This window comes from Lepisma saccharinum, chromosome 19, assembly GCF_977018435.1.
Source record: "Lepisma saccharinum chromosome 19, izLepSacc3.1, whole genome shotgun sequence".
NCBI lineage: Eukaryota > Metazoa > Arthropoda > Insecta > Zygentoma > Lepismatidae > Lepisma > Lepisma saccharinum.
In genome coordinates, this window is record NC_139247.1 from 67907268 (window position 1) to 67933270 (window position 26003).

Genomic DNA, 26003 nt, shown 5'->3' on the forward strand with positions numbered 1-26003 from the left:
ATAAATACATGATGAAAGTTTTTCAGCACTAACATTTTAAATATATAGGCAATTTCCTTGAATATTTTTGTTTTAATATATCTTGTATATGCCCGGAAGTAGCAATCACGAAGTGAATTTTAAAGATGGTGGCATGACGTGAGTGTTGTGATGCGAACGTTTTATATTATACGCAATATTTTTCATTTCTAGAAGGTTGAAACTCGAAACGTTGCTGAGTAACTTTGCATAAAGTGCAGAAGTATATATACAAGTATAAAAACTACAGCCATATGTTAGAAGTGAAATACGTGTCAGATGAGCGAAAGGGGATTTACGTTGTTGAGGTCAGTGGAATTTAGGTTATTCTAATTAGGTCTGTGGGTAAATTGAAGTAATTTTAATGAATAATACTAATGATTATCATGGATAGATTACATACTTTACTATATGTTGCCCTTATACCACATGATTTTGTTTGATTTCTGGAACGAAAGTAATGAGGCGAGATTTTCAATGCTCCCTTCACTTATGCGACAACTCTATATTTCATTTTTTTAAATGCAAGAAAAACATTATGTTATTATTTCAGTAACATCCCTGACTCACCCGTTACATCATTGATTCTTCTCATACGATGTGTTTTTGCTATCTACAACATAATTAGCAATATAGAATCGTGAATATGTTTGTAATTGGAGTTAGGGGGGTCTTGATTTATTATTATTATTATCAGATAGGTGTGTCACAAAAGTACCTCACCTGTTATAAAATTCTCACCTTTACCGGTTTTACGATATATGAAAACTACAGAAATATTCATCAGTGATTATTATTAATAGACAATCACAGGGCATATTAACACTCGGATTATGGATGAGTAAGGAAGGAACTAAGTCTGAGCCGATACCTATAAATCGAGCCCGGTATCGGCTGATACCAGGAGTATCGGTAAGTATTGGTTAAATTTTTTTCGCCGATACCAAAGATTTTGAGTGGCTAGAGCGCCCAAGAGAAACAACCCATTTGTCAAGATCTGTCCTTTTCAAAGGTTCGTTCACCCTTCCTTGTGACAGGTTGGAGTCTCACACAAGAAATCCATGTACAAATGTTGGGTAACATTATAGTATAGGGGTGACGGATTTCTTCAAATTTACAGGAGAAAGTACTTACGGAAGTTCGTGAATGTAGTTTTGATCCATTTTAATGCGAATACATGTTGTTTTCTGCGAAAATATTGCTGTTTCTGCTGCCGCCATTTGCTTTCTGCACGAGAGCACAATACATGCCTTAATCCCGTAGTCAGTGTTTCAAACTCGCCGTGTTTTCACTAGAACATGACGTGTCTAGTATTTTTATTTTTTAAATTATTTTTTTAACTGCTTGCCTAACCTAACTTAACCTAACCTAACCTTACGGAAAAAGGGTTTTTGGGGCTAACGTGAATGGTTTTTGGGGCTAACATCAATGGTTTTTGGGGCTAACGTCAATGGTTTGCGAGGTATTAGCATAATTTCAAAACCTTGCACAAAAATTGGTATTTTCCGGTGGACGAGGTTGCAACACTGCATAAATCGACAAAACACTTACATAACGTGCAATGAACCAGTACACTGTCGCCATAATGTGAGTTACAGAATCGAAATAACAAGTAACAGTAAGTACTCGTAAATGTAAGAAATAGACATTATCTTAGTTAGAAATGCATTATTTCACCTTAGGAAATGTTCCGCATTCCAAAATAGTACATTAGAAATATAAAAAAGTGCGAAATATATGATTTATAGGTGTCACCCCCATACTATAATAGTACCAAATGTTGCACCCTCCTGGGAAGCAGATGACAAGATCAAAGGCAGGGCTAAAGCGAAAGAGCTGCGCCCAAACGTGACATTGGAGGCATGTAAGTGCCTGGTGGTCAACGCAATGTGGACATAAAAGGAACCATTGCCAACTCTTGCTCGCAAACTCGTCAGTTGAGATCGTGAAGTTTCCAAAACCATTATTATAATGCTAATCTTATTCCGAGTTCCTGGAAAAGGGATGAATGTCACTGTGGGAGTGAAGGTTGTGGGTTTTCTTCTTGTGCTCTACCTTCTGTGTGACTGCTGCCCGATGCCGACACTGCAGTGACTTATTTTTATTGCAAATGACAGAGAATAATGGACAGCAGGGCATATACAGAGCTGCAAATGAGCATTAAATATATTGCTGTATTTGTGTACGTTTTTCCATCATTTTCCTCCCCCCCCCCCCAAGGTTAATCCAGTGGATAAAAATGTTTACATTTGTATTCATTTCGCATTCCTTGTGCAAGCTGTATGATATACACAGGCCTGTGGCCGGAAATTCATCTCGGAGGGGGCTCATTTCTTATCATTAGCCACCCTAAAGACGAAAAAGAGGAGGGTCGAAGAACTGAAGTTGAATTTACATATATTTAATATATAACAATTTATTTTGCAAGATGTTTACTCCTGCTAATGAAGTAACATTAATTACCACCATACACTATTTAAATTAGATATTTGAAGGAATTCGGGAGTTGCTACAGCCTTCCCTCTGGCTACATGCACTAGATAAATGTCATTTTACACACTTTCTCTCCCCTTAAATACATTTATAATGAAATTGGGGATCATGAAATGAAGCAGGGACACTTATAATAATCCACTGATTTTTTTCAGTGTATCTGCAACACTTTATGCTTTCAACATTTCAAAAACTACTTCTTCTTTTGCATCCTCTGGGGGCAGAAAGAAGTTAACATAAAATATCACAGGAAATTTTAAGTTACGTAATGCTATGCGTATAATTTGGGAGTATATGATGTCATTGCTAGAATGTGATGTGATGATTTTTGTGGCTCAGTAACTAGCCTTTGTTATTTTACTGGAATTATGCAAGTATCGGTTGGAATCGGTATTCATATCGGCTCAGCTCTAGAAGGAACAGTTCTATTTCTATAAATTTTATCTATTTGACTTTTTTTATATTCTTCTGCTACGAAGTTCTGATTTTATGTTCATAAACGTAATAATTTTAAAAGTAAGGCATTCAAAAAGATTACGTAAGAAAATTGTTACATTATTTTCCTTCTGAGACTGTACTTCAGATGCATTCTCTTTACTCCCATTGTCTTGATAACATCTCTGCAATTACAAGAATATCATGGTGAGATATGTCTACCTTGGTTACGCACCTGCACAGAATTGAGACATTTATCCCAGGAATATCTAGAATGGGCCCAAGTTCCTTTTGTTTTATTGTGATTTCTTCATGCTACGAATGCAATTTTTCCATGGTTTGATTTCGATTTACTTCTGTTAATACATACTGTGGAGTTTTAGCGATTACTTAAGATTTTGTTCAATATATGCTTTCGTAGTTAGGCCTGGTTTGGTTCTCTTAGCATTAAAATAAAATGCCTAAATGCATTCGACTAAGCTTCCGATTTACTTCTACATTCATTCCCACTAGTCTATGATACTTACAGTTGCTTGCCAATGGAAAATACATTGTCCATGGGAAGAACACATGTTTGTGTAAGGTAATTTTTAAGTTGTTTTTTTTCAACATATATAACTTTTTTGGAAATCCAAACAGTGCTTATTACTTTAAGGAAGGTTTAGATTTCATGTGACAATGATTGCCAAAATTCTACAACAACACTGTTCTATGAATTTTCACTTTTTTCTGTGACAGAAAGGATAGTAGCTGTTTCTTACTGAAATTGACGTCCTGAACACTCATATGTACTTCATTTTCTGAGATTCTCTCTTAATTTGAAGTTATGTCATAAGTCATATTACCCATAAGCCATGCATTGGCTCTTATTTTCAAGATAAGCATAATTTATGTTACATAAAACATAAGCAATGTGGGCAGAACTTGATAAATATATTAAGAGTGCCCGCTGAAGGAGGTTGGGAACTTGTCCATCCTCCCATCCGAGATATCTGGGAAGAATTAATACAATTCAAATTTTGAAATTACACCGTGAAAGACAGATTAAGCATCTATGCAAATTAACTTAGTGATGGTGATGCTTTATGATAATTCTCTTAACTGGGGAAAGCATACCTCTATGTTTCCTCCACTTTGATCTATCCCCCCCACACACACACAAAATCCTGTGGGTGGTCTTAAAATAAATGGTTACTGAATCCTCGACAGGAATGTTTTTCTGTTGTGTAGGAGAAAATATCCTTTACAGAAGTACTGTAGATTCCTTGAACAATAAAAACTAGGGTTCTGCGGGACAAAACTTTTTTGGGTCGGGATGGGAAATCTTTTAAATCCCAACATTCGGGATGGTGGTTAAGTGATGTTGAATTCCCACCCAGTCTTCTTGTAAGACGTCAGAATATTTTTCATAGTTCTTTGCTCTCCTGCTACCCATAAAATTATGACACACTTGTCGAAATTCATTCCATTCACTCACCATTACTGAAGAATTTTTTACATGTTTTCATAAGTTTCCTTGTACATAGACAACGGGAAACGAAGTTAGAGCATTGCATGCTGTTGTGCAGCAAACTGCTTTAAGACAACTTGGAAGAATCAATAAAAAATCTCCAGTACACAGTCATAGGTGATATATTCATTGATGCAAGGATGCTTTTGTCTTTGTCATGGCACACAGTCAGGCACACAGGCCCCGTTTTGTTTCGAAAAATGGAAGAAATTCTTTTTTTCTGTAGGGAGTAGTACCTTCACATCATCTGTCAGGTGATTTCCATTGTTGCAGCTGTACTGCCAACAATTCGGCTTTATTTTTGGGAAGTTCTAAGTCCCTGATTAGGCCATTTAATTTGTCCTATGTTACCTGTGGTTTACAGGATTCTTGTTTGGAAACCTGATGGTAAGAGACCTGTAGGAAGGCCAAGACGAAGATGGAGAGATAATGTTGGGATGGATCTAAGGAAATCGGTAAAGATGAAAAAGATTGAATTGATTCTGCCCAGGATAGGGACAGATGGAAGGCCTGTGTTGCTGCAGCCATAAACCTTCGGGTTTAAAAAGGCTAGAGAGAGAGAGAGAGTTAGTTATCTTGTGTGGTTTGCTAGCAGCGAAGGGTGATGAAATTCTTCCCTGATTACATGAATTGTCGGAATGTAGTGCTGTTGTTGGGATGATATGTTGCCAAATAACCACCAGTGTTGCCACGGCACTGTGTATAGCATATTTGAAATCTAACAATACTCTGGAGACACTGCACAACTGAATGCAAATGTCCAATGTTGAGGTGATCTGAAACAGCAAAGGTTAGTGTGATATACTGGAATGTGACATGCCAGACCATCAGCAGTGTTGCCATATATACTGGAGTTGAGCTGGGTCACTTGAATGTGCCCCCTCATCCCCATACCATTCTGTTTTGTCGAAACAAGAGCCAATCAAACTTTTTTAATGTCATTTCTGTGTTCAGCATCCAGCATCCTCAGATTAGTAAAGAATGGGTACTTTCATTTCTGTAACAAAATGTGTGAAGAACAGTGTAATTAGTCTTCCTGCTAGGAGAATTTGAAAAAAAAAAATCATAAAACAATCTGAACCGATACCCTAGAAATGTTGTAGAAAATATGAAGTGTCCATCTCCTGCAAACTTCACTGACTATTGGCAAGTCTTATCTATAATTTTAACTTCATACATATATGTTCTAAAATTTCATTGTGATATCCCTCTGGATACAATAAATATTAATTAACATACATTAAAATGTATTTTAAAATAATGTAAACATGAGAACTGATAACTTACAAAATGAAAATATCATTTGGAGGGTAAGGTTTGGCACTGATAGCAATTTTTTGATAATCATGTTAGGTTAAGAGTGTTAAGTTTGGTGACATTATCATTTGCACATGTTTGTCGCTATTTGAGTATGCATATAACTGGTTTTTACAAATAAAAAATGGTGAAAATACTCTGAGCTAGAAGTTGTTTTTTTTTAGTTGTGTGCGCTTAACTTAGGATCAAATATCTAGGTCATTTGTGGTTTCCATACCTTGAAACATTTTCTATTATGTACAAGATAAAAATCTATCAATTAAAAAATAATTCAGCATTAGTCGGTCAAGGGCCCCTTCATTTTTCTGGAAAACATTCCCCCAAACTAGTAGATCTAACTTATTCATTAAAACACCAGCAATCAAAAATTGAGCAGTGTGCGATGTGATTCCTGTTGACAAGTCCTAAGACATTTCGCAATTCATCTTTCTTACCATAATTATTGAAGTGAAGTAGATAAACAATGATAAGTAATTAAGCACAATACGAAAAGGATGTTTATGATAAGTTGAACTCTTTCCATTGGACTTGTTTCATTAGCGTAATTTGTTAATATGTACTCCTGTTTTCTGTTGTTGAGTACATATGTAAGGTTTAAATGGAAGAAATACAATTACAGAGGTATTCTGTTTAAATTATTCAAAACGATTCTTGCAAATTGTGCAAGATTTGAATGAAAGTAGATGTGTGTGTAAGCAACTAATTATTTTTTTATTCTTTTCGCAGAATGTAATTTACAAGTGAAGGATCATTTTGAACTTTAATGGAGAAAAGCAGTGATGAACCAGAATCTACAAAATACAGCATTAACACAGGTATGGTCAAGAAATGTTACTTGTAATAGCATGTACATTTTAAGAGGCATGTGCATGCTGTATATATTTACATGATTATGACGACATAAATTTACCATTTGAAAGAAGCTGCCTGTTCAAACAGAAAACAATTCACTTTTTCATTAACAGCAAAACAATGGTTGACTGCCATCTGTCAGGTGTAAGAAAAACTAAAAAATAATTCAGACACCAGCTCCTTTTTCTCAGGAGCCACTTTTTTAAATTATTTTAAATCCAGACTAAGAAAGCCAAGAATCCAAGTAAGATAAGCTATGATATGTGATCTTAAAACATTTAATTTATTTATTAATACAAGATTGGATTAATAGAAGGCTCTACATTAACATCATGAATAACCATGCAATACATGCCATTATATATGGCAGACTCTACCATGTCACTGCAGATTTGAAAATTCAGCTAGCAACTGTGCAAAAATTTAGGCCCAAGTTCTTTTCGTTTTGTTGCGATTTCATCATGCTACGAATGCAATTTTAACGTGGTTCGATTTTGATTTACTTCTGTTAACACATACTGCAGAGTTTTAGCGATTACTTAAGGTTTGGTTCTCTTAGCATTCAAATAAAGTCCCTAAATGCATTCTACTAAGGTTCCGATTTACTTCTACATTCTTTCCCACTAGTCTACGATACTTACAGTTGCTTGTCCATGGGAAGCATGCATGCTTGCTTATGGTATTATTTAATTTATTTATTTTCGACACAAATAACTTTTTTCGAAATCCAAACAGTGCTCATTACTTTAAGGAAGGTTCAAATTTCATGTGATAATGATTGTGAAAATTCTACAATAAATTAGTCTTCCTTCTGGGAGAATTTGAAAAAAAAATCATAAAACAATCTGAACCTTTACCAAAATGTATAATGGCATGTTTATTCTTCTGATTTAATGAAACACATGATACAGAAAACACACAAACATTAAAGAACACATTCTGTACTCGTTATTTTTTTAAAAAAAAGAGGCAGTGGAAGTTTCTATAAACAAATTTGAAGTATTAAAAATTTAGAACTGAATTTGAAAATTCAGGTGCTATGGTGACTGGATACACTGTATTTTTCTACCCCAACCATCTGCTGTAAAGCAATATCAAGATCTAAAAATATTAAAAAATACTAAAATAATTAAAATATATAGATTTAGATTTTCAAAACTAAATTTGTGCAAAAACCCAACATGATGCAGCAAATTTTTGAGGGCATTTTTGAAATTGGCAAGAAAAGAGTCATTGATACAAGGTATTTCCATGAAATCATCATTTATGTTTTGTAAAAAGAAGATTTGTGCATTAATGTCCATGTCCTTCACAGGTACTATTTATTGATGGTTTGATTTGGTGTATTTGACTTTGCTTTTCTGCCACTTTTGGCTAATCGTTAAGATGAGGATGACTGATGAAATTGATGAAGGGATATTCACAAAGAACATCCTTGCCCTGACTGGGATTCGATCGTGGTACATTTAGGGTGGTTGTCCTAGCCCCTTACTTGTTTCAAAATTCAATGCAAGATCTCTGTTTTCTTGATGCAAAGTTGGTACAGATTAGATTAAACGTAGCAGGTGCCTCTAATGGTGTAGTTCTAATGCTGTTGTCTTGCAATGAAGGGTTCCTGGCCTTGTAACGTACATACTTCAACATAAGTTGGTCCTGGGTTCAAATTCCGCCCTGTGCATAGGTGTTCTTTGTTTCATCATACAGTGAAACCCTGATTTTACATTTTCCCATATTACACATTCAATCTTGATGGTCCCAACATAGGAAAATGTTAAGAAATTTTCCTTGATTTTACATTTTTCCGCATTTTAAATTTTTTTCGCCTTGGTCCCCTGAATAATGTAGAATCAAGGTACCACTGTATCATCATCACCATCATTGCAATTAGCTAAAAGTGTCAGAAAAGCGACTTAAATAACCCAAATGAATCGATCCAACATAAGTTTATTTATTTATTTATTTATTTAGCAAAAGATCCTTAACAGAACCAGTAGTTCCAATTACAAAGAATCATATTAAAAATATTTATAATAAAGATTAAATATACATTTTAAAAATTACAAAAATACAAAACTACAAAACAGCAGAATTACAATATTACAAAATACAAAGCAAAAGATAAAAAAAAGAAAAGATAAAAATGGCAGTAGGTATGTTACACAAAGTAACAGAACAAAACACAAACACAATATAGTACAATCACAACAGAGTACTGCTAAATACTTTCAGATACAAACATATTATACATTGCACAATAGACGATGAACACTAAGATTAATTACACAATTTATACAAATATCAAATCCATATGATAGTAAATAAGGTATGACTTTAAATACATAGTATCGATAAAAATAATATAATACAAACACAGCTTCAATCTAATTTACCGTGAATTTAAATGATTAGGCAATGACAATATATGTCTTTTTATTATTGAGCTATATGTTATAAAAGGAAGCGCACATAGCATAAAATAAAACACAACATAATTCTGCTGTAGAATTAATACAAAATTAACATTTTGCATAATTTCTAGGATATTTAATTTTGTGATGATGCCGTAGTGTATTTTGAGGACCATGACTGCAGAAAAGTACCATCAGGTTGTTAAATTCTGAATGTTACTTTCCAAAGCTAATACCACTGGTATTGTTTTTATTGCATTTTTGGTTTTGATTTTTATGTATGCATAAAAATTTGTATTGATTGCAGCGCTTTCAGCCTGTGACAATTGTGAGCCCATTCCAAGATTCAGGTTGGGTACCTGCCAAGCAAGATGTGGAAACAAGGGAGACTAAAATATCTCCAACATTCGCCCAGAAGAAGGCTGAAGTTAAATTAAATGCTATGCCGTAAGTGGATCTGTATATTCTTGTGTAATGTTAAGAAATTAGGATTAGAAACTAGGCACCATTTTTCAACTAATGCTTAACACATTTGGGTCTGGCCTCATGATACAGCATTGTTACCTCTGGTCTGCGGTTTTTGGTTGTTTTTCAAAAAATCATAAAAAAAATATTTTTAATTTGTTTTTATTTACCACATATTTCTTAAATCTACAAAACTTCCTCTTTTCAATGAACAAAAATTTGTTAAATTTTCTTTTAATTTTCAGACATTTTTTAATATTTTTTCAGCAATGTTTTGTGAAAGAAAAAAGTACAACATTGTAACAAATGTTAACATAGACATATTTTAAGTTCGTAATCTGGAAATTTCAATAATTAACTACATAAACTATCAATACATCTTTTGAATCTTGCATAAGAATACTTCTTATGTGCACATAACAAAGAATAATTACAAATTACAAGTAATTATCTTTTGTATGAAAAAGTGGCTGCAGGTCAGGACCAGACGATGTGTCAGTTCGTTCTGCGTCATCTGTAAAAATTAAACACATAAATAAATAAACTAAATAAATAAAACAAATTTTCATTTGACATACACTATACAAAATAATAAATGGAAAAACATGTATGTAGGAGAATCAAGCAAGAGGCAAGATGAATAGACCCACAAAAATTACCTCTTCTCACTTCATTCATAAAATACTAGAGTTTGCAACACTGTTTATATTGTCGACAATAATTATTACGAATATAACCTACCTTCCAAATCTTCAAATTCATCTGCATCATCAAAATCGTCGCTAACTTCAAACTCTGAGGCGGAATTCTCTATGCAGTCTGGATCTAATTACGCCATTCTAAACAATGCACAGTACATCAACGCGACAACAAACAGTCGCAGGTGCGAGATAAAAATAGCACACGAGTCACCTAGCGGTCGGAATTTCAACAGAGGGGCTTGAATGAACACGCGCATGAGACGAAGTACGAGCATAGCCCGTCATTCAATCAGCAAAGCGATTGCATACTGCAGGACGGGCTATGCCCGTCGTTCGTCCATATTGACTTTTAGTGCACTGCAGGCTATGCCCGTTGTGAGACCCCAATGTGTTAACATTTAGGCACCAAAGCTGGCGAATTGGTCATGAAACCTGGTAGCAAGAAACAAGTTAGATGTCAAATGATTGGTGCTGTTAGATATGTATCTACAAATACATGTTGGAAGGGGTGAAGCGAAGTGTCTCAGAAATGATAATAGTAATGGAAATGTTTATAATCAATACATTTATATCATTTATAGTTCTGTTCATAATAATTATTAGTTAAAAACATAAATAAATTAATAGTGTTTATTATTGCATGAATAGATAGGAAAGATGGTGTAAGAATGGAGATGTCTAGCTTAAGTGTAGGTAAGCTTTGTGTAAAAACAATTGTCCTGGCAAGGATAGAACAAAAAGAAAGGATAAAACGCAGTGTTTATTGAATAACAAAGTATGTTAGGTCTGGTTGATGAAGAGTAAAGTTCCTAATTATTATTGTGTGCATATTACTACAAGTACTAGTGTGTCTAAATCTCTGTAGGTACTGACTACTCGAAGATCTTGCCTTCATATAAGTTCGCTGCAAATAAATAACCCTCGATTAAACAAATTTTCAGCATCCTGGAGCTGCTTGAAGTAATCATAGCATACTCTGGTGCCAATGGTGGCACTCAACGAACTGCCCAGAGATAGACAAAAATTTAAGAAACTGTATTTTCAGGCCCACTTGAAAAGGGTTCATTTACCATCCAATTTCTGTCTTAAACTCTGTGTATTTTTAATTGTGAGGTTTCAAAACACAAAAGAAATGTTATTAACTCAGGAATTCTTTATTTGTAATTACTTTGATATAACAGATGGTTCCATGGCAAGATATCCCGCGAACGTGCAGAACAACTTCTCTCTCCAAAAGAAGATGGTTTATTCCTTGTACGAGAATCAACTAATTTTCCTGGTGATTACACACTGTGTGTGTGCTTCCAGGGGAAAGTTGAGCATTACCGTGTGAAGTATAAAGATAATCAGCTGACGATCGACGACGAAGAATATTTTGAGAATCTAGCCAAACTTGTGGAGGTAAGAAATATGTCATTGATGTTCTTCTTGTATGTATGTATTGTAGAATTATTTCTCTTGTAGTGCTTGGTTATTACTACACCCCGGATTTTTATGTAATATCAAAGTACAAAATATGTAGATAAATATGTAACAATAATTCATAAAATATGTACCTAAATATGTATTATCAAAAGGATATGTAGCTAAATATGTATTATCAAAGAAAATGTAATATTAATAATAATCTAGTATCCAAGCAATTTCAAGCATTCTGCTAGATATTTATTTTATTTGAACGTATTCAACATAATTTTAAGGACATAAGTTGTTCATATTAAAATTTTATCAAGTTTATGAACTCAAAAAAGCACACAGTGTTCTATTTTGTCAACTATTAATTACCTTCCACATCGCAAATTATTGTAGTCATGTAAATATCTAAAGCCCCGTCTAGTTCACTGCACTTTTTAACACTCGGTGCAGTGCAGGTGTATCCAGTGTCAGGCTGGTGCAAGGAAATGACGTTCAACCAACTAGATGGAAAGCGGTGTTCAAGTTCAGAGGATTCAACAAATGCCTGTCTTGCTGCTTTAAACGGTTATTTGATTAGTTAACACTCGCCACGTGACAATACACCACACACACACAGACCCAGAGCATAGTGCAAATGGTGCAGAAACCAAATACACTACTTGACTCCAAATCAACAAACTAGACAAGTCAGTGTTGCACCATGCAACCAACTAGATGCTTCGGTGCAGAGTCAAAAAGTACAGTGAACTTCTTAAGAGAGCTCTTTGTAACTTTCGAAACATTTTTTTTTTTAAAAAAAAAGGTCTACAGAAGGAACAATTGAATGAAAATACATAGTTACTTTTATACTTTTTGTACAAGGGAACATATTGTGTAACTCGCTACGTACAGAAAATGGCTTTCTTGTCCACCGATGCCAAGTTTCTAGGTGCTTTGCCTAAACCTAAAATATGTAGCCAGAAGTGGAAAGGGGAGGGGGAGAGGGACTCCAGGATCTTTAAAAAATAAATTCAGTTCCCATTTTTTTTTCTTCAGCCTGTCTTTCGATTTGGCAGTCAATTTTAGGAGACCGTAAGCACTATCCATCTCATTGATTAGAAAATATGACATCATGTGAGCTACAAATTCTCTTCATCATGTTTCAGAGGTCCAAAATGTAGGGAGAAGAATCAAGATTGGATAAAATTCTGAAATTTGTTGTTTTATTTATGGTAAATTAGCAAATGTGTAAAATATATAATATCCTGGTAAATATGTAACGTAAAACTTCTGCAAAATCATGTCAGTTATATAATTCGGTGACATTTTCTGTTCAAGCCATGTATCTAGAAAGGAATAGAATGTGTAATTACATTGAAATCTGAGCTCTAGTTATTATACACATTTTAACACAGTTTTTGATGTAACGTTTCTTGAGAACACACACTCCCTTCATCAGGTATTTATTTTTAGTTTGAATAATGTTACAGTTATAACAATGGATAAATTTAGCTTCTTCCTCTGCTGGACTGGGTAACCAAAGCCCATTCTGCAACTACAAGAAATGATCATTCCATCGGTAATATGGTCTTCCAAAATTTTGTTTTTTTCTTTTGACTTGTAATTCTGAGAGAAGTGGCTATCTGGCATCTTCAAAACATGTTAATTCCACTTTAACTGTGAAGCAAGTTCTTTTTTAGTATTTATTTTTTGCTTGCATTGTAGTATTATTTGTCTTCACACATTTATTTTTAGTTTGAAACCGTTGTTTCACTTGAGTTAGGTTCCTACAATGTAACATTATTGACAAGATTCATTGTATAACAGTTGTTTTTTTTGTTAAATTTTATCCGATTGTTATAACTAACATATTCAAACTAAAAATAAATGCCTGATGAACGGAGTGTGTGTGTTTTCTTGAAACTTTACATCAAAAACTGTGCTTAATTGCTTGAAACAACCATGCATTGCAAGAGGAATAATATGTCATTGATGTTGACAAGAATTTAAACCTTTTAAGAGGGGAGTACATGTTTCAAAACTACGTGCTTAGAAAAATACAAACAATAAATAATGAAATCCTAGGAACAAACTTCCTCAACTTTACCCATCCTCTTCTCATTACAATAATCAGGACATACTTTATTTAAGAATACATTGCTCCTCTTATGACATATGATTTGGAATCTTCATTCTTTAAAAGATTCAGTATGACATTCTCATACTCGTATATTTGCTGCTTTAATGTTCCTTCAGGTTAGGTGGGATGCTACAGAATATGCTACTCTGTATTATGATCAAATTCACCATCATGCTCTTTTCTCTGGAAGAATCAGCATTGAGATTAAGCCTCTCTGTTTATTCTGTCACGTCCTCATTCTTCTGCTTTCACTTTCTCCGTTCCTTGTATAATTTGTACTTTCTATCTTGTTCACATTAGTGCTCTGTTTCTCTGTCATTTTAATTTTGGGCATCTTCCGTGATAGCTCATCCTCACGTTTCTATACTAGTACATTTCCTGTCCAATAAGACGAGTGATAGACTGTCATTCACTATGCGAATGAATGACATGCTATAATCGCATGTTACTTGTATTCATGTCGAATTAGGTTGCACTTTTGTTTATACTCTTGAGAATAGCATTTAATAATTTAATATCCACATTGTGGAAATTTCTTATTTTCATGAATTAATTTCTATTCAAAATACGTTTTCAGTAACTTTTGTCTAATGTTGCAGTTTGTTTTACTTTAACAAAATTAGGTAATTTTTTTTGGAGAAATTAATTGTGTTATTTGTTTATTACAGCATTATGAGCAAGATGCTGATGGGTTGTGTACACAGTTAACGAAAAGCTTACCAAAGAAGGGGAAAACAGACTTTTTTGTCGATACTCAGGCATTCGTTGATGCAGGATGGGTCATCCAGACTCATGAATTGGAGGTGAGTGTATCATGCACATATGGACAATTAATTTGTTTCTACAGGTTGATTCCTATTAGACATGAGCTGATATGAAATTATGGCCAATTCTGATAAAGTACCAATTAAAAAATTACTGATAACTGTTATTCTATTGATCTGGGGCCTCCCCGATGGTGCAGTGGTCGCGTCGTTGCCTTGTAATCAAGGAGTTCCGGGTTCGATACCTGTTGGAGGCACAAGAGGTTTGGATCCCACTTTAAACTGTAGGTCCAGTCCCAATTAGCCTTACTATGCGTAAAGTGGACTTAAATACCAAATCAATCACCAATCTACTGATCTGATATAAAATTCCAAATGATCCTTGAAGAACCTGAATGGTTCATTGACCTCCTTAAGAGATGTGTGTATACCTAGGACAGGACCCATGGAGTTGTAGCATGCTGTGCTAACCACTCGACCACAGAGGCCAGCTTACTCTCTTGGGAATGTATTAGTCTCCAAGATGTCCAGTGTAATTTGAAAATAAATTTGTTAGTTTTACATGAATTATCCTGTGTAATGATAGTACTTTCAGATTAAATTATTTATCTTGTAGTCTAGGTTTGTTACAAGCATAAAAACACAGTTTTTGTTGTGATGTTTGTTTCGTTGTGAAACGTCACATCAAAAAACTGTGTTTTTATGCTTGTAACAACCATAGATTACAAGATAAATAATTCTACAATGCAAGCAATGCGTACATACAAGAAAAAGGAGTTTAAATTGCCTCGAGCATATTTTGAAATAATACAAGTGTCTGGGTATGATTATGAGGAATTTCAGCTGTTTTCCTGATAATTCCATGTTGTCTAGAGCTGATGAGAATTTTTTTTTTACTGTTCTGAAAATTCTACAATAATCTTCAATAATTTTAAGCACAGAATTAGGCATTGAGTTTTCTTTAAATCTTTACTCCTGTAAATAGTATAAGAGAAGAAAAGGGCAGTTCATTTGTAAAGATTCTATTACTATTAAACACAATAACAAATATGGCTGCACAGGACCTTGTGGTTCATTCTGTGCAGAATGGTCCATTTGTAAATTGTGGATTTTTCTAGTAAATTATGATTTTAATAGACTGTATACCATGTATCATAAATAAAGATTAAAGTTTGCCAATCTGCATTTATGCTTTTCAGCTTAGGGAGTCCATAGGCAAAGGGGAATTTGGGGATGTGATGCTGGGTATTCTTCGAGGAGAAAAAGTTGCTGTGAAAATGCTGAAAGATTCCTGCGAAGCAGCTCAAAAATTCTTAGCAGAAGCTTCCCTAATGACGTAAGTAAATGGGCAGTTTAAATGGATTTGTAATGTATTAATTAAAACGTTTGGTTGGGTACAATAAACATTGGTTTTCATGAATGTAACAAGAAGAATTTTTTAAAGGATTTATTTCATGGATAGCCAAATCTGGATAATTTTATGCAAATATCAGATAATTTTCTATCCAGATTTCAAATATCCAGATATTGGATATTCTGATATCTGGATGTGTGGATTATCCAAATTGTCCGAATTGTTTGGATTATCCAAATATTTGAATTATTCAGATAGTATTCGGATTATCCGAAATGTTCGGAAATCAGGATGTGTGCATTATCCAAACAGTTTCATTGTGTATCCATTTTACGGGCTAACTACATATTCTTTTATTCATCATTTTCGTATTTCATTATGTGGATTTTCTACAAATCCTGTTCCCTCTGATTTATTTGAATATCCCAATTATCCAGATGTCCAGATTATCCCGTTACATCCAAAAGAGATATCAGATAATTTGAAATCCAGATTTTGTGCTCTAGTTTTTATACATAAATTTTTTCCTTCTAATTTCTTATGTATTTAAACATATTATTGCAAATTGTATTCAATTTTATCCCTTTGAAGACATTTAGTTTATTGTTACAGTTTGTAGAATAGTTAAGAAGTTACTAGAAACAAGTTACCAGGAACACACCAGGGGCCACAATATATGTACTCTAAATTCTGAAGCACAGGGAAGCAAATATGACCAAAACAGTTTTTAGAATGCAAGGATGAACTGAGGACAGAATCAATCCAGGAAAGCCGTGGTCCACATAAGGGAGCAGTGTTCAAGAATAGGGGAGATAAAATATTTTAAAATTATGCTAATGGGTGATTATTTTTGTATTTCAGTGAACCTTTACAGAAGAACAAGATGAGACATGGCTTTCTTTTACTAGTATCTGTTACCAGGTGTGCCGGTTAATAATTCTTAATTTCATCACTGGATGGCGCTGGAAGCAAGGGTTGGTGCACAGACTCGACTGTTACGTCAGTGTGTTGCCAGGACAGTACCTGTCATAACACCGTGCATGTGCAACCGAGTGCAAGTGATCGTGATATTGGGTTTGTGTGGTAAACATGTCGACCTTCAAACCAAATAAGGAGCATGTGTGCCACGTCCTGCTTTTCTTGTTCAATCAAAAGAAAAATGCGAGTGAAAGCCATCGTATCCTTGTGGAAACGTACAGTAACAATGTCCTAACGCAAGATGCGTGTGTGCGTTGGTTTCAACGATTCAAAAGTGGTGATTTCGACTTGAAAGACAAAGATCGCCCGGGCCAGCCAAATTGCAAGCACTGTTGGACGAAGACGATATGCAAATGCAACAACAACTGGCAGAGAAGTTAAATGTTGGTCGCCAAACCATATCTGATCGTCTTCATGCCATGGGAAAGATCCAGATTGGGCGACAAGACACGGAAAAGTGATTTTGCAGCACGACAACGCCTCATCACATACAGCAAAAGGCGTCAGACACAACATTTCTGCACTTGGCAGGGAATTCTTGCCCCACCTGCCATATGCACCAGACTTAGCCCCTTCGGACTACCACTTGTTTTCATCGATGTCTCACTCACTTTCCCAACAACACTTCAACAATTACGAAGATGTCGAACAATGGCTTGCTGACTGGATCCCCTCAAAATGTGAACAATTTTTCTGATAGGGCATCCACAATTTGACGGACAGATGGGCAAAATGTATAGCTAGCTCCCCAGATACACTTGTTTTCTTTTGGATCAATTAAGAATTATTAACCGGCACACCTGGTATGTTCTCATTAAAGTTTAGTTTTTCGTTCATGGCAACACATTATAGACTGTGCATAGCTGTAAGACTTGCATGATATAAAGAAGGTATATAATACTTAAATGTTAACATTAATATTGGCATTGAAAGTAACTTTTAAATCATTATAGTACACTGCGTAAGTGGTAATGGCACCAGGAATTTAGAAATACGCATTGAAATGATTAAGAAACATTGCATTTTGTATTTATCCTTGTGAAAGACAGAGAAGGTATTGTAGTAGTAAGAATAAGTCCTTTACAATTGAACCACATTGGATGTTTATTTTATTGTACAGGTCTTTGAGGCATGAGAATTTAGTGCAACTTCTCGGCCTGGTGTTCAACAACAAACACATTTATCTGGTGACGGAATATATGAGCAAAGGCAGCTTAGTAGATTATTTACGTTCCAGAGGGAGGTTACATGTAACAAAAAAGGACCAAATAAATTTTGCATTGTAAGTATGGAATGCTTTTTCTAGTATAAAGTTCTTACAACATGTTATCTTTTTGGGTGTAACATTTTGAGAGAGCCCACACACCCTGTGGCAGACATTTATTTGTAATTTTTCTTGTATGTACGCATTGCTTGCATTGTAGAATTACTTCTCTTGTAGTCTATGGTTATTACAAGCATAAAAAAACAGTTTTTCGTTGTGACGCTAAGAGCACACACTCTCTTCTTCAGACATTTATTTTTAGTTTGATTAAAGATACAGTTATAACAATAGTTAAAAATTTCTAACATGAAAGAATCAGTTATACAATGGATGTTGTCAATGTTACATTGTTGTAATATAGCAACTTAACTGTGAAACAAGCAATCCGTTTTATTTTTATTTCAGATAAAAAAATTGATCACATTTTTTTTTTAAAATTATAAATCCCAAATATCATCATTGCTTTCTCAGAGTTTCTTGATGTTTTCTGTTGCATTAAATTTTAAAGATCGTGGCTTACTCCACTTGTGAAAATGTGAAAAAAAAAACCCATAGTGGGTCAATGTTACTATTTTCATTATTTAATTTATTCCAGTGTTCTTTTGCAATGAACGAATCTTCCCAGACATCTATGTTTCCCATCACTTTTTTTTAAAAACCCTTCTCTTTTTAATCATGTGAGATCAATTTTTTTTATCGGAAATAACGAAATAACAATAAAACAGACTTCTTGTTTCACAGTTAAGTTGCTATATTACAACAATGTAACATTGACAACATCCATTGTATAACTGATTCTTTTTTCTGAAAAAAAATTTAACCATTGTTATAACTGTATCTTTAATCAAACTAAAAAAAAATGTCTGTTGAAGGGAGCACGTGTTCTCCTGAAACTTCACAACGAAAAACTGTGTTTTTATGCTTGTAATAACCGTAGACTACAAGATAAATAATCATTTATTTGTAGTTTAATCACTGTTATAGTTATAGCAATAGAACAAATTGAAAAAATCAAAAAAGAAATAATCTACTTTTTACATGTTTTAAAGTTTTACTATTCTTGCCTTAAATTCTGAGGTAGCCACATGGTGTGGTCAAAGATTGAGTGCTTTAAAAAAGTACTTACATACCTAAACTGGGCTTTAGCTAATTAGTGAAATGATGACATATGATGCAAGTTATGCCGTATTTATGAAATAAATAATTATACAAGGAATGTTGTTAATAAATAATATTTTTATGTTGTTGGAACCTATCAACTCAACTGTGAAACGTGCAACCATTTTTCAACTAGAGATCTTATCAAATTTTAATATCTTCAGGTACTGGTGTAGATTAATTAACTTTGCAAAAATCTATAACTGAAGTTATTACATTATTTGCTGCAAGTAAAAATTCGAAGCATCTTGATAAAATTGTGTAGTGGAAATATGATACAGTTGATATACACAAGCAGGCATGCACTTGTAGTATTTTCCAGAACTGCAAGGTAGAATGGATAGGATATTTATTTGTATGTAGAACTACATGGAAACCATTGAATAAGTTTAAGAAGAACAAATCACATAAAATAATATTTGGTGCAAAATTATTCCCTTTACTTAATTTATTTTTCACCTTTACTATTCTTTGTTATGTTTTCAGTGATACATGTTCGGGAATGGAATATTTAGAATCGAGAAAAGTCGTACATCGAGACCTGGCTGCACGAAATGTGTTGATTTCAGAGGATGGCATAGCGAAAGTGTCCGATTTTGGTCTTGCCCACGAAGAAAATTTCACTTTGGAAGGTGGAAAATTACCAATTAAATGGACTGCTCCAGAAGCTCTTAAACAAAGTGTAAGTTCTAATTGTACTTCATATTCTTTGTGAATGAATAACTTGTTCTTAACTTGTGATAAATGGAGTGGTAGAATATGTGCTCCGTTTATATGGTAACAAGTATTGCATAATTCAGTAGACAGTGTGTACGTTTTGTACAACTTTGTTAATTCAATGATCAAGGCAGCAAGAAGCCTAAGAACAAGATAAAAGAGTACAAAACTGGTCAGAATACTAGTGTCAAGCTAATGGCATTTTTTCATTAAAATTTTCTAAGTACTGATATAAAATAGTATACACTTTATGATGTATAACTATGATGGGCTTTGTCTTAGAAAAGGAAGCTAGAAGTTAAAAATCTATTTTACATAACCAAGAATTTGAAGTAGTTTTATGTATCAAAGGCAATTATGGTGCATTCAGTTACCTGCTTTTTATAGAAGTACCGTATTTCTTTGAATTCAAAATACCATCTAATGTAATTTTTGTTTTAATTATTGTTTCAGATTTCGAGAAATAAATACTTCTAATTTAAGGTGCACAGATGTGTATATACATACCGGTAATACCAGTATTTTATTAGAAATCCAAGGTGCACCAAAGTAAGGAAATAAAATAAAATGTGCTTTGGAGGCACATGGCCTTGGTGAATAGATGCCAGTGAATTCTGTTCTGTGCCACCAGTTTTATCTCCCATCAGCATTTCTGAGCCTTCCTCTTCACCTTGTATCTTGTGGATTCCAACCTAAGCCCATTTTTCCTACATTGTGACTATTGTGTTTCATTGTTTGTCCCATACATGTCCATTTCTTCTACACTCGTTTGTTCTCTACCATAGCTCCTGGTTGGTTATTACTTCTTGCCATTTAATACCTAACACAGATATTAAAACATTCATTTATGTATACTTGGAGTTTATTTCTTACAACTTGTCTTCTAACACTCCTGATGCCAAAACATTGCTACCAGTTTAGACATTTTTTTTTAAACTTTTTGAATGTCATCTCTGATTTTTAGTTTGGCTTCAACGTTATTGTGAAGCCCAATTTCCTTTTTCTTATATTTTGCTGCATTTCCTAGGGTCCTGTAATGTACTTTGATGTCCGTATAGAATTCTTTTGTGGATACAATTATTGACAATTGTACTGATACATCGATAAGCCTGTATTGTTTAATATCAATTAAGCTCTCCCATCTCGTCAGGATGCTAATCTGACAAATTTGACTGCATATGTGTGATGAAAATTGGAGCAATGAGTTTGATTTTGTTAGTCCACTTTATGCACATAAAGTCTAATTAGTAGAACTGAACATAGTTGGGATCTGAACCACTATGTGCCTCCATCGGGTATTGAAACTGGGAAGCCCTGATTACAAGGCGACGACGTTACTCATATGCCATCAGGGAGGCCTAGGAGAAGCAATAAATATGCTACTGTATTTTATCATCCTTCATTCGCACAGCCTTTGATACTTTTTTATTTTTTTATTACAGAAATTTTCAAATAAATCTGATATGTGGAGCTTTGGAATTTTATTGTGGGAAATATATTCTTTTGGAAGAGTGCCTTATCCTAGAATAGTAAGTATCTTAATAATAGTATGTGGTGGAACCAGATTTTACGTTCACAAATTTTACATTTTTTTCATATATTCATTCTCATGGTTATAGTGCAAAATGCTATAAAATTTCTCTGGATTTTAATTTTTTCACCTTGCTCTACTGATAAATGTAATATTGAAAGTCCACTGTATTTGCTTTTCTTCTAAGTGTGTATTGCCTACATTCATTGTTGGGTGTAGAGAGAGTTTTTTACATTCAATGCAAATAATGCACTAAAGCAAAACATTGTATTTCAGCCACTGGCAGATGTTGTAAAACATGTGGAGAAAGGATACAAGATGGAAGCCCCAGAAGGATGCCCTCCAGAAGTATATGAAATTATGAGACAGGTGAGTTGTATTTCCATTGTTGAATGAATATAACGTTGAAGCACTGCACAATGTTGCATGTTGGCCTTACAGGGTGTCTGGAATCTGTGTGCTTTATTCCTGTGGTTGGGCTTGACCTTGAGTTAAGTGTACTTTATGCACACTTAGGCTAATTGGGACCAGACGTACGGTTTAAAGTGATCTAAACCAGTATTTCTCCACCATTATAGAGTCTGGGACTCTTGCTTACAAGGTAGTCATGTTACCAGTATGCCATTCCTGTAGTTGGTTTAGGAAATATGGTTGAGCCAATACGAAATTTCTGTTCGTAACCAATTTCTTTCAAACAGAACATTCTTGAAGGCAATTATACACTTAATGACCCCTCTGACAAAAGAAGCACACCAGCACACCACTGAGAACTTGGTATCTTTGTCAACTTGTAATTCACCTTTGCTGGCCTCTGTGGCAGAGTGGTTAGCACAGTATGCCAGAAGTCCCAGGTTCGAATCCCTGCCTGGGCATGGGTGTTCTTTGTGTTCCCTGCTTTGATTTCATCACATCACTCATCTTCATCTTTGCAAAAGTGGCAGAAAAGTGAAGTAAAATAAACCAAATCAAACAATCGAAACTCACTTTCGAAAAATTACATCTCAACGATCATAAAAAAAACCAGTTCATACGCTAGTCCTACTGTACAGATTCACCAAGATCAGAAACTCGAATTTGTGTCCCCCTTTTCACCGATGGCTGTCCATTCTCATACTTCCAAGATCAACAGTGTTTAATCTCCATCGTTAGATAATGGAGTATCAGTCCTATCCAAGAGAGACTTCCTTGAGAACTTACATATTAGTACCCCAGAATCTCGAAGATACATTGGAGATATGAAATTACTACATAAGATTATAAATGGAAATTTGAGATGCACCATCCCACTTCATGAACTTTCCCTCACAGTGTCGGCATGTACTGTTTCCACAGCAATGTCCGTTGAACTGTGGAAACTGCAGGTGCTGTTGCCACGTTCAACACATCTTTACCCCGTTGAATGAAAAGCTGTATAAAATCGTTTTTGCAATGTGAGTTTCCAGTGATAACTGGTTTTAAAAGCAGCTGCTATAAGCTTCAAAACAAGACTATCAATACTAAGAAAAAGTTGTTTCACAAAATTTATAAGAACCTTTTTTTGGCCAATTTAAAGAATCTGAAAATTAACAATTGTATTTACAACCTTTCTACCTGCACTGTATTTAAATTTTATCACTATCAGACCACAAGCTTTTTATTAATAGAATTTCAGAGAGAGCAGTTGTTTGTGAAACACCAAAAAAAATTGGCACTTTTTTTTTGTTCTCACGATGATAAATAATCGAAGCTATACTTGAAAAAATTTGGTTTCCATAGCATAACATAGAACTGAGTAAGCTAAATTTTGATATAACTCATTTTTATGTAGATCTACTGGTTAATTTTCAATTGAAGTCCAAACTCGAGTATTCATAATTTTTAATCTGATAGTAAAAAGGATACTCCATCAGAAGAATTGGACAAGATTAAACAGAAACAGATTTATAGAAGGTAAAACTTGATTAAATGTAAGTAAAGATGTCACGTTGTTCACTCTTCAAGTAGATAAGTTGCTAGTTGCTATATATAACTGTGTATCAAGGTATTTCTGAGAGTATATATATATTTTTTTTAACACTGTTGAATTCATGTATTTTTTTTTGCAGGCATGGGACCTAAGCCCCGAGAAAAGACCAACCTTTCGAGAAGTGAAAGTTAAACTTGGGAATCTCAGAACATTAACACTGTAAAAAAGGGTTTGTGGTATGTTTTTGGTTGGAGAAATATTTCCAAGAAATCAGACATACTAGTAATCCTGGTATTCCTCCCATTTTCTTCCCCCCCCCCAAAAAAAAAAGTGGTGGTATCTTATTTCGTGAAAGTAGAGTGAAACGTTTTCCCCTCGTACGAAAGAGCAGTTCTTGAGATATAATACATGGATGTGTGTGTGTATGTTTGTATGTAAAAAAAAGCGTGAGAGAATATAATGTATTCATCCAAGAAATGTGACAACCGAGAAGCATAAAAATGTCCCAAAATCATGCATTAAATATATGATATGTACATTGTGTGTATATACTATTATGTATTTCATAATGGATATTTGTTTGGATGTGTTGGTATCCTCTCTTACTTGTAACATATGGACATAACTGTTAGGATTGTTTTCTGTGACAGTATTCCAAAGAAATCTTGTACAGTATATTATAATTTATAGCGGTGATTTGTTATGTTAATAGTAGAAGAATATTTTTATCTCATTTACTTTTAATTATTATTTCTTATGTCTTGTCAGATAGATAAACTGTTGTGGTTAATTGTAAAGAAAAAAAGAACAACGTGAAAAACGAATTCCTCGAAGTCATTTTGCTCAAGCCTCATTATCAAAAAAAAAATATCATCCAGTAATGTTATGGAAAGTGTATATTTGTGGAGTGTATTTCATATGTGTGAAGTTTTGTATTTTTCCGCTGTGTGAGAGAACCTTAAGAATTCATCTGTTTGTTCTGTGGTGAGATAGTCTTTTTCTTTCTTCAATATTGAAAATTTCTGTACTGAATGTAATTTTTACATTTTATCAATGCAAGGTGTTGAAAATTTGCATGTTTTAAATGCAGATCGTCAATTCTGAATTGATATGGCATTGTCATTAGTAGTATGCAGGGTGCAAAATAACAAGGGGGAATTGCCAGTGGACACCCCCTCCTGCACCAGATCCAAGAATCCCTATTAGTAGTAAAATTTTATCCTTATCCTCACAACTATGTAATAGAATTATTCAATATTGTAATACAAATATTATCATTACATGTTTAAATGAATACTTGTTTGTGATGCAGGTATTGTTTCATGCTTTCAAATGTCATCTGTGTAATAAATGACAACACATCTAACATTTGGGAAACTGACAGTGTGGGAATAATAGAAGGAAGTTAGTTAAGAAAAGAGTAATATATAATAAATTTAATGGGAAACGGTCATACAAAAAGAAAATTTCCATCAGTAAATTCTTCATGTTTTTCACATGAAATCCTTGTACACGAAGATGGAACTGATGAATCCGTAATGGAATTTGACATCATATATTAAATACTTAGTTTTATAATATAAACCACTAAAATGTATGTAGGGAGAAGAAAATACTAATTCATGTGTTGCAAAAGGCAACAAAAATTCAGCAAAACAAACCGTGGAATAGTGAATTTCCCAGGAAGATATTTGTTTGAGAAAATTACCTTGTACTTATATTATTTTAAATTTTTCTTCTATTTGACATTATTAATTATTATTATTTCTATATGTATGAGCACTCAGATCTAGTGCTGGATGGAATCCCCTGGCATGCCCCCTTCCAACGCATATTGGTAATATGTATACTCATATAGTGTTGGCATGTTAAAAAAAAAAGTAATCTTCAATGTAATCCAGATAAAGCAGAGTTAAATTATTTCCCCTAAGTCTGAAGTTTCAAAGTGTTGTTCTGTTCTTAAAATATTTATGGGTGGGTAACTGATTTTATGATGGCTTAAGACAATTACATTAACTATAATTTTACATCTTTGATAATGCTTGCTGTGATTATGCAAAGCTAAAACCCAGTGGAATACTTACAAATTTGTTAAAAGATAAACATTTTTTTTATTACTTGATGTGTATCACATAGCTATTATTACTTCAGTAAAATGACATCTCATTGTTGTTCCTGGATTAACATGGCACTGATGCTCAATCAGGTTGTGTTCTGTGCAGGAAATCTTTCAATAATACAATGTTAGTTGCTATTTGAAATTAAATGTGGAGTTACTTTGCACGAGTCACAACTTTTCAGCATTTTGTTCTTCAAATGTACTAACAATCCCTCCTTGGGATGTTCTTAATAGCTCTGTAACAATTTAATATAAAATAGAGCATACATCTTGAAATATGAGTAATATTCATTTGGAAACAAAAGAAATAAATATACTAAGAGGTTTATACGGCTCCATTTACCCTGTGAGTAATATCTTCTGCCATATACTTTACGATATTGTTGAATTTGTAAGGAAACTTGCCCAAATGTGTGGATTGCAATTTTAAATCCTGACA

The 26003-nt window shown here is 33.9% G+C and overlaps 1 protein-coding gene across 2 annotated transcripts; it reads left to right on the forward strand.

The window, feature by feature from the left end:
• Positions 1-101: 101 nt before the first annotated feature.
• Csk (C-terminal Src kinase) lies at positions 102-23761 on the forward strand. 2 transcript variants are annotated; one of them, XM_083141010.1, is made up of 11 exons: positions 102-326; positions 6500-6588; positions 9341-9480; positions 11381-11600; positions 14403-14537; positions 15698-15834; positions 17951-18112; positions 19739-19934; positions 21412-21498; positions 21777-21869; positions 23585-23761. In XM_083141010.1, the coding sequence occupies exons 2-11, from the start codon at positions 6553-6555 to the stop codon at positions 23666-23668; spliced, it is 1290 nt and encodes a 429-aa protein (XP_082997136.1). In that variant the 5' UTR covers positions 102-326; positions 6500-6552; the 3' UTR covers positions 23669-23761. The 2 variants fall into 2 exon arrangements, with proteins under 2 accessions (XP_082997136.1, XP_082997137.1); XM_083141011.1 differs by lacking the exon at positions 102-326 and adding an exon at positions 745-930.
• The last annotated feature ends 2242 nt before the right edge of the window (positions 23762-26003 follow it).